This window comes from Astatotilapia calliptera, chromosome 16 (genome assembly GCF_964374335.1).
Source record: "Astatotilapia calliptera chromosome 16, fAstCal68.1, whole genome shotgun sequence".
Taxonomy (NCBI): domain Eukaryota; kingdom Metazoa; phylum Chordata; class Actinopteri; order Cichliformes; family Cichlidae; genus Astatotilapia; species Astatotilapia calliptera.
Window position 1 is genome coordinate 26,741,521 of NC_137437.1, and position 9,954 is coordinate 26,751,474.

The window sequence follows — 9,954 nt, forward strand, 5'->3', positions numbered from 1 at the left end:
GGATGAAGCCGGAGCTGGCGACGCTGACGATGCTCCTCGGGCCCCCCAGCTGACGAGGCAGGAGGCTGGACGGGCTCCTCGGGCCCTCCAGCTGACGAGGCAGGAGGTTGGATGGGCTCCTCGGGCCCTCCAGCTGACGAGGCAGGAGGTTGGATGGGCTCCTCGGGCCCTCCAGCGAGAACAGTCTCAGGACCAGTGGGCACAGGGACCTCTGGCAGGCACAGAAGAGAACCAGCAGGTGCACGGGCCCCTGGCAGGGACAGAACAGAACCAGCAGGTGCACGGGCCCCTGGCAGGGACAGAACAGAACCAGCAGGTGCACGGGCCCCTGGCAGGCACAGAACAGGACCAGCAGGCGCACGGGCCCCTGGATGGCACAGAACAGAACCAGCAGGTGCACGGGCCTCTGGCAGGGACAGAACAGAACCAGCAGGCACACGGGCCCCTGGCAGGCACAGAACAGGACCAGCAGGCGCATGGGCCTCTGGCAGGCACATAGCAGGCTGCAGCTGCACAGAGCATTGACTCTGCTCAGGCAGCAACAGCCGGGTGCAGTCCTCAGCTGGCTTCTTAACCTCCAGGGGTCCAGAGTCAGCTGGGGGCTGAAACCCAGTGTGGAGTTGTGATATGATGTGATAACATTAGGTGGCTGCATTATAATGTGAATGTATAATATTGTTGTCAGGCCTCTGTGTAACTGTAGGAGAAAAATAGTTTGATAGAAATAGCATTAGAATAGAATAATCCTTTAATTGTCCCACAGGGGGAAATTTGGTTGTAACAGCAGCCAGAAAGACACATATAGAAACAAACAGGACACAGAACAAAAACATACACTCATCCCTGTTGGACAACATCTCCCACCCCATGCAGGAGACTGTGACAGCACTGAGCAGCTCCTTCAGTGGCAGGCTGCGGCACACACGGTGTGGGACGGAGAGATTTCGCAGGTCTTTCCTCCTCACTGCTGTCAGGCTCCACAACAAAGACTTTAACTGATCAAACACACACATTCACACACACTGAGTGCAATACTCTTTTTCTGACAAAGTTGTATTTTTACTCAGTTGTATAAAGCATTTGCATTCTATTTCTATCCTAATGTATATTTTATTCTATTTATTGTACTGTATATAGTATTTTATTTTATTCTATAATTAATGGGAGGTGAAGAGGGACAGCAGACATTAGTCAGGTACAGACGCAGCAGCTCAGTGCTCTGTTATGTTGTTATTTTAAAAAGGTAGATGTGCCCTCTGATCATGGATAATCAGTCTAATGAAAGAAGTTTTATTCTGTCAGGATTTAATGAGACGATGAATTTCACAGTACCCCTCTTCTCAGTTACGTTACTGTATTACTGTGTGATTTTGTTCTTCAATATTTCTCTTGTGCTGCTCATTGTCTTGGATGAAAGCCTCCACGAACCTATGTACATTTTCCTGAGTAGCCTTTGCATTAATGCCCTTTATGGAACCACAGGTTTCTACCCCAAATTCCTTTCAGATTTACTGTCGTCTTCTCACAGAATCTCCTATGAAGGGTGCCTTTTACAAGCTTTTATCATGTATTCATTAGTGATGGGTCGTTCGCGAACGAAATGGCTATTAGATCCGGCTCTTTGACTTGAACGACGCGAGCCGGCTCCTTATCGCGAGCCGTCACGTGGGTTTTTTTTTTTTTCTTTCTCTCAGCCTCTCTCTCGCACTTTTTTTCCGCTTCACTCTGCACGCGAGCCTTGTGCTTTATGCTGGGCAGAGGGGGGAGGGGCGGTAGTTACACTCAGTAGCACAGGAACAGAGCCAGAGAGAGAGAAAGAGAGGCAGGGACAACAACATTAGAAAGGTATAGTAATCATCCACAACTATTTTCAGTTGCAGATGATAAAGGATTGAGAAAGTTTATTCATGCAGGTCCATATGACAGAGAATATGCATGTTCTTTTAGTTTTCATATTATAATTTATATTTAATTGTGTTGTGGTTTGCAGTGTTTTGTGTTCTTTTCACTTTAAATTTGTGAAAGGAAAAAGCTGAAAATTTAAATAGTTAAAACTTGAAATGTGAATAGTTGATTTTTGTATTATATGATTTATTTATTACATTTTATGTGGAGTGAATAAATAAAAGTATATTTACGGTGGCCCCTAGACACAAAGCACATACAAACTTCAAATCACGTACGAACTCTGAAGCATGTACAAACTCCAAAACACGTAAAAACACGTACAAACTCCAAAACACGTAAAAACTCCAAAACACGTAAAAACACGTACAAACTCCGAAGCACGTAAAAACTCAGAAGCACATAAAAACTCAGAAGCACATAAAAACTCAAAACACGTACAAAAGAGAACAGAAGTGCTCCAGGATGCTGGGCGCAGTGTTGAGCCTTTGTTATCTTGTGGCTACACAAGCCAGCAAGTACCAACGACCTGATTTGGTGTGTGGTAATAACAGGTAAATGAACTTTTTTTTAAATTATTTGAATATATATGCCTGTGTATAAATACACAAACAATACACACATGCTTTCAATTGTGTAATTTAAGTGATCTAGTAGCTCGGCTTTGGAAGTTCAGTTCATGCTAGAAATGTGTTTTGGAGTTTGTACGTGTTTTGTCTCTAGGGGCCACCGCATATATTTATATATAAACATATATAAATAAAACCACTTGTTTTTATGTTAGTAATTCCTTTTGTGCATAATTTTATATTATTGTTAATAATAAATTAATTAAAGCAACAAAACAACCTGAAGAGCTGGTTCGGAGCCGAAAGAGCCGGCTCTTTTTAGTGAGCCGAACCGAAAGAGCCGGATCTCTAAAAAGAGCCGGAAATCCCATCACTAGTATTCATTTGTGTGCTGTAATTTGTCTATTTTAACTGTCATGGCCTTTGACAGGTATATGGCTATATGTCGACCTCTGCACTACCACTCTTTCATGACTAAGAGGAGGCTTTCACAGCTGGTGTGTTTCTCCTGGCTGACACCTTTCTGCATTTTTGCCATCAATGTTGTGCTTACAGCAAGACTCAAGTTATGTGGTATAAACATTCAGAGAGTCTTATGTCTAAACTGGTTAATTGTTAAACTTGCTTGTCCTGAAGCTGACACTTTTTCAAATAACACAAGTGCATATGTGATACTTGTCGTTTATCTGTCTCATTGGCTTTTCATAATTTGGACTTACATATACCTTATTAAAACATGTGTGAGGTCCAGAGAGGACAGAGTAAAGTTTACGCAGACCTGTGTGCCCCATCTGACTTCTGTGATCATAAATGTCACTGTAATGGCTTTTGATTCGATGTACTTGCGCTTTGGCTCCAGAGATTTATCCCAAAGCCTCCAAAACTTCATCGCTCTTGAATTTCTCATCATCACTCCAGTTACAAATCCTCTCATGTATGGATTTAAACTCACCAAAATACGAAACAGAATCTTGAGTTTAATTTTTTGTCACAGGCTGGGTCTCTGACCCAGCGCTCTGAGTTCATATTTGTATTTGTCTCATTTTGTCATGTGATTTAGTTTGTGTTATTTCCTATCTGCCTTTAGTTTAGGCAGTTATTGTTCCTGGGTTTTCTATGTTTTGGGGTTTTGTATTTATTCATCACATATTAGGTCTGTTAAGTTGTGTTGTCATGTTTTAGTTTTAGTATTTCCTGTTTTATTCTGACAATGTCATGTGTTCTTTGTTTATTGTATTTAGCTTTCCTCTCCTGGTCCTGTCATTAGGTTTATGTCTGTCAGCTGTGCTCTCCTCCTGTGGCTCATTCCCCCTCGTTATCCCTCAGTGTATTTAAGCCCCATGTTTCTCTTTGTCAGTGTTGCGTCCTCCCTCATAGCTGTGTGATTTTTCCCTGTGGCTCCTTGTGCTTTAGTTTTCCCAGTTTAGTTTATTTTGTGTTGTTTGTCGTGTCCCACTTCACGCCAGCAATAAAGCTGTGTTTTTTGAGTTTACCTTTTGACTCTGTGAGTTTGCGTTTGGGTCCTTCTCCTGCCTGCCACACAGCCGAACTGTGACATTATTTGAAAGGGAAATGATTTCCATTAAGGTTAGATTTCCTTATTTAAAATAATTCAAAAATATTCAAAACAGATGCAGCAATATAAATACAAGTCTTTCTGAAGGCACTTGATTCAGAAACATTTAGTCATGTTTGCCTTGTCTAAGGCAAACATATATTTGGACTAGACTAATTTTACTAATATTCTTTGTTACATTTGTCATAATATGACATATATTTGTCATATATGTCATATTTGCTCGATCCAGCACGAACGTTAAATGAAAACAAATTTTTTTTTCATGTTTTTGACTAAGAATTTGATTTTAAAAAGGATTCTGCATGAGTTTTTAAGTACTGTTGTAAAATTCATCTATATACCATTCAGAAATCATCACAAATTGATATTTCATTTCTTTGCCTTGCTGTGTCTTCATGTTCAAGGTAGATGAGCTGATATATGTGCAAGTTGATTAAACAGGTTTATTTCAAAGTGTTTTAGGTTTAAAGTAAACAAAATATTGTATGAAATATTCTGTTGTAAATGGCTGGTTAGTGCAGGCATCCCTGTGTGTTATATCTCAGTTTATCACAAAGATCAGTTAACAATGCTTAATGTTTCTTTTTTTTCAATAAACATGTTGCATGTATAAATATAAGGATCAGTGTTATTAGTTTGTATTTATTTTTTCAGTAGTATGTATTTATTTATATAGAGTTTTTTTTATTATTATTTTGGAAAAATAGTAATAGTAATTGAACTGTTACCTACTTTTATTTGGCTTTTTTTCTTAATTTATATGTAAATTTCTCTCTGTACATTAATTAATGACACCATAATTCTGATCATATATCCCCATTGCTTGATATACTGTAGTATTTATCCATTCATCCATCCATCTTCATCCACTTTATCCGAGGCCGGGTCGCGGGGGCAGCAGCCTAAGTAAAGAGGCCCAGACCTCTCTCTCCCCAGCCACGTCCTCCAGCTTATCCGGGGGAACACCAAGGCGTTCCCAGGCCAGCTGAGAGATATAATCTCTCCAGCGTGTCCTGGGTCTGCCTCGGGGCCTCCTCCCGGTGTCATATGCCCGGAACACCCCAATCCGTCTGTCGATCTCCGGCTCCCTTCTCCCATCACTCGCGAACAAGACCCCGAGATACTTGAACTCCTCCACTTGGGGCAGGAACTCATCCCCGACCCGGAGTGGGCACTCCACCCTTTTCCGGCTGAGAACCATGGCCTCAGATTTGGAGGTGCTGATCCTCATTCCCGCTGCTTCACACTCAGCTGCGAACCATTCCAGTGCGAGCTGGAGGCCATCACCCGATGAAGCCAACAGAACCACATCATCTGCAAAAATCAGAGATGAGATTCTGAGGCCACCAAAGCGAAAGCCCTCCGCCACTTGGCTGCGCCTAGAAATCCTGTCCATAAAAATTATGAACAGAACCGGAGACAAAGGGCAGCCCTGGCGGAGCCCATCACCCACCGGGAACGAGTCCGACTTATTGCCGGCAATGCGAACCAAGCTCTTACAACGGTTGTATAGGGATCGAATGGCCCGTAGCAATGGGCCAGACACCCCATACTCCCGCAACACCTCCCACAGGACACCCCGAGGGACACGGTCGAATGCCTTCTCCAAGTCCACAAAACACATGTAGACTGGTTGGGCAAACTCTCATGCACCCTCAAGTATCCTCGAGAGGATAAAGAGCTGGTCCAGTGTTCCGCGACCAGGACGAAAACCGCATTGTTCCTCCTGTATCCGAGGTTCGACTAGTGGACGAACTCTCCTTTCCAGCACCCTGGCATAGACTTTCCCAGGGAGGCTGAGGAGTGTGATCCCCCTGTAGTTGTGTTGGGATTCAGAGATTCTTTTATTGCTACCATATAATTTGCCTTATGAAGAATGTATTAATAACATGTTTCACAGTATCATTTATCAGTAATATTTCCTACAGGGTTTATATTGCATTGAATATGTCTGTCATCACATTGACCTTTCTATTTTTATAGGTTGAGTTCATTTTATACACAATGCATAAATGTGCTTGGTTAGAGTTGATGTTCCATTCTAGAAGGTTTTAAGCTTCACTGGTGAAAGTGTCCAGATGATACATGCTGAGGGGAGATGAGAACATAGCAGGTTAATTGCATGCACGCTTATGATACACATATTAATCTAGTAGCAGGTCTGAGCGAAGGCCTAAGCGTCTTCTGCTTCAGTTTGAGACTGGCTGCAAAGTACTCTACTTAGTGATTAATGACGAGGGTCCATTATTAGCTCTCAGAGATGCTAAGACCTGAAGTTATTACCTTAAAAGGCAAGTAATGTAGAAAGGAGAAGTTATATGTCGGTGTAAGGTTATATGTACGTGATGTACCCTTGTCTGCACGAGTTGAACTTTTGCCCATCTGTCACCATGTATTTTTGAACTGTATTGACGTAGGTGTGATATTTTGTCCTATAAAACCAGAACCCAATGTATTCTTGTCAGAGCAACCCATTCCGTATGCTGACGGTTGGTTGTTCTCCTGTGATAATAAAACTCATCGTTTGATTGCACTTTTCCGGAGCCTCCGTAGTTTGTTGTCTGGTCTAAAGTTGATCGATCTCGCAGCAGTTGGAACACACCCTCCGGTCCCCCTTCTTAAAGATGGGGACCACCACCCCGGTCTGCCAGTCCACAGATACTGCCCCTGATCTCCATGCAACATTGCAGAGGCGTGTCAACCAGGACAGCCCTACAATGTCCAGAGCCTTCAGGAACTCGGGGCGGACCTCATCAACACCAGGGGCTCTGCCACCAAGGAGTTGTTTAACTGCCTCAGTGACCTCACCCCCGGAAATTGGCAGGTCATTCCCCTCATCCCCAGACTCTGCTTCCTCCTCGGAAGACGTGTCAGTGGGATTAAGGAGGTCATCGAAGTATTCCTTCCACCGCCTGACAATTTTCTCAGTCGACGTCAGCAGCGCTCTGCCAGCACTATACACAGTGCAGGTAGAGCACCGCTTTCCCCTCCTGAGACGCCTGACAGTTTTCCAGAATCTCTTCGAGGCAGTCCGAAAGTCTTTTTCCATGGCCTCTCCGAACTCCTCCCACACCCGAGTTTTTGCTTCAGCCACTGCCCGAGCCGCATTCCGCTTGGCCTGTCGATACCTGTCGGCTGCCTCCGGAGTCCCACAGGCTAACCAAGCCCAATAGGACTCCTTCTTCAGCCTGGTGGCTCCCTTCACCTCTGGTCTCCACCATTTGGTTCGGGGATTACCACCACGGCAGGCACCAACCACCCTGCGGCCGCAGCTCAATGCAGCAGCTTCGGCAATGGAGACGCTGAACATGGTCCATTCGGACTCAATGTCCCCAGTCTCCCTCGGAATGCTGTTGAAGCTCTGCCGGAGGTGTGCGTTGAAGATCTCGCGGACTGGGGCCTCTGCTAGATGTTCCCAGCACACCCTCACTACGCGTTTAGGTGCACCAGGTCTGTCCAGCATCCTCCCCCGCCACCTGATCCAACTCACCACCAGGTGGTGATCAGTTGACAGCTCAGCCCCTCTCTTTACCAAAGTGTCCAGAACATATGGTCGCAGGTCTGATGATACGATTACAAAATCGATCATCGACCTACGGCCTAGAGCGTCCTGGTGCCACGTGCACTTATGGACACAGGGTGTTCGTTATGGCCAAACTGTGATTAGCACAGAAGTCCAATAACAAAACACCGCTCGGGTTCAGATCAGGGAGGCCGTTCCTCCCAATCACGCCCCTCCAGGTCTCGCTGTCGTTACCCACATGAGCATTGAAGTCTCCCAGCAGGACAACAGAGTCTCCAGGTGGAGCACCTTCCAGCACCCCCCCAGGGACTCTAAGAAGGCTGGGTACTCTGAACTTCCACTCAGCGAATAAGCGCAGATGACAGTCAGGACCCATTCTCCAACCCTAAGGCGCAGGGAACAAAACCTCTCGTCCACCGGGAAAAACCCCAACGTACCGGCAGCAAGCCGAGGGGATATTAGAATACCCACCCCAGCCCGTCGCCTCTCACCAGGGGCAACTCCAGACTGAGACAGAGTCCAGCCCCTCTCCAGGAGACTGGTTCCAGAGCCCAAGCCATGCGTAGAGGTGAGCCCGACTATATCTAGCCGGTACCTCTCAACCTCACGCACTAACTCAGGCTCCTTCCCCACCAGAGAGGTGACATTCCATGTCCCTATTGCCAGTCTTGGCAGCCGGTGGTCAGTCCGCCAGGGCCTCCGCTCCTGGTCGCCACCCGGCACACAATGCACCCGAACCCTATGGCGCCTCCTGCGGGTGGTGGGCCTGCGGGAGGATGGGCCCATGTCTCCTTTTCGGGCTGTGCCCGGCCGGGCCCCATGGACTAAGGCCTGGCCACCAGACGCTCGCCCTCGGGCACCCGTTATCGACTCTGCTTCTAGATTAATTAACCAGTGGTTAGAGCATGAGGGAGAAGCCTCTCTTTACACTGTGGAAGCCAACCTACAATACCTTATTTCCGGTTATCCCTGGCTATTGGACTCTCTGCATCCGCTCGTGCAGAATTTCGTTCTCCACGAGCTTCACCTACACCCCCCCGCCGCTACCGCTTGCCTGCTCGCTTCAACAGAGGACGTGCCGTCCGAATCGCCGGACGAGGGATTACCCGGCCTGTCGGAGCCATCTCCAAGAAAGAAGCGACGTTTGCGCCGTCGGCGTGGCACCCCACAGCCGGATGTCGGGACATGTAAGCAATCGGCTGTGGTGAGTGAAAGGAAAGCTTTTTCTGCTGCGTCAGACTCTGTGACTGTGTTTTCTGGAGCTATTTTTTGTGTTTCTACTGAGGATAACAATGATTTCTCACCCATGGCCATAGCTTGTAAGACTGCCTGTTCTGAACCCTCGTTCCATGTTTATGACCGTGTCCGCTCCATTGTCTCATCCTCACTTCCATCCCAGTCAAATGCCACGCTGCCCTCAGTTCAGTCAGTTCAGTCAGCAGCCGTGATGCCCTCAGTTCAGTCAGCAGCCGCGCTGCCCTCAGTTTAGTCAGCAGCCGCGCTGCCCTCAGTTTAGTCAGCAGCCGCGCTGCCCTCAGTTCAGTCAGCCACTCCACCACTTATTACGACTCCACTACAATCGTCTCCGCTACCTGTAGGTCAGTCTGTAGCCGCTTCGCTGCCTATTGCACTGTCCCCACCAGTTCAGCTGTCTGCCCGCTCATTTACTCAGCCACCATCCTCACTGTCTCATTCAAAGCAGGGAACACACTTCACCAGAATATCTGCTGGTTCTCTTAAGCTGGCCATGTCAGAGACAGTTGCTTCCTCTAGGGCCTCCCCAGAGGCTGGGTGTCAGTCACCAGCCAACTCTGGACCCCTAGAGGTCAAGACGCCAGCAGCCTCACCGGAGAACTCACAAGAACAGTGTCAGCTCTCAGCACCCCCTGAGAGCTCAAGTGAGTTCACCCGTCCGCCTCCGTCCTCTGCTGAGTGTATTGGGGAACACTTTCAGCCCTCTGAGGACTGCTTAGTCCCAGCCAGGGTCCACACTGGCAGAGGTCTCTGTACCTGCTGCTTCAGTGTCTGTTTCCACTGGAGGGCCAGAGGAGCCCGTCCAGTCTCAAGCCATGTTAGCTGGGGGTTCAGGTGAACCCAGCCAGCCTCAAGTGTCGTCTGCTGGAAGGCCCGAGTCGCCCGTCCAGCCTCAAGTGTCGTCTGCTACACAGCAAATTCAAAAGTGTTAAATGTTTTGGTGTTTATAGTCTTCTTGCAAAAGTAGAGTTAATTTTACTCTAAGCAGAGTCACATTCTTTTAATGTAACTCTGAGGTGTAAAATGATAGTAGTTAAAATCGAGTGTTAAAAATGAGTGTTTCTCTGTCAAATCTGGGGGTGTTACAATGGAAACATTAACTCCTGACCTCTTAACTCTGAACT

At 46.7% G+C, this 9,954-nt stretch overlaps 1 protein-coding gene across 1 annotated transcript; it reads left to right on the forward strand.

Moving 5' to 3' along the window:
- Positions 1-1,127: 1,127 nt before the first annotated feature.
- On the forward strand, positions 1,128-4,022 carry LOC145421013 (olfactory receptor 2G6-like). The gene is made up of 2 exons (XM_080290718.1): positions 1,128-1,577; positions 2,852-4,022. The coding sequence occupies exons 1-2, from the start codon at positions 1,248-1,250 to the stop codon at positions 3,479-3,481; spliced, it is 960 nt and encodes a 319-aa protein (XP_080146844.1). The 5' UTR covers positions 1,128-1,247; the 3' UTR covers positions 3,482-4,022.
- Positions 4,023-9,954: the final 5,932 nt, after the last annotated feature.

What these genes read in the sequence shown, in the direction of transcription:
- LOC145421013 (XM_080290718.1), top strand. Translation starts at nt 1,248, where the DNA reads ATGTGCCCTCTGATCATGGATAATCAGTCTAATGAAAGAAGTTTTATT. An exon ending in CTTTTATCATGTATTCATTA is followed by an intron (nt 1,578 to 2,851) that starts GTGATGGGTCGT and finishes TCCCATCACTAG; the next exon opens with TATTCATTTGTGTGCTGTAA.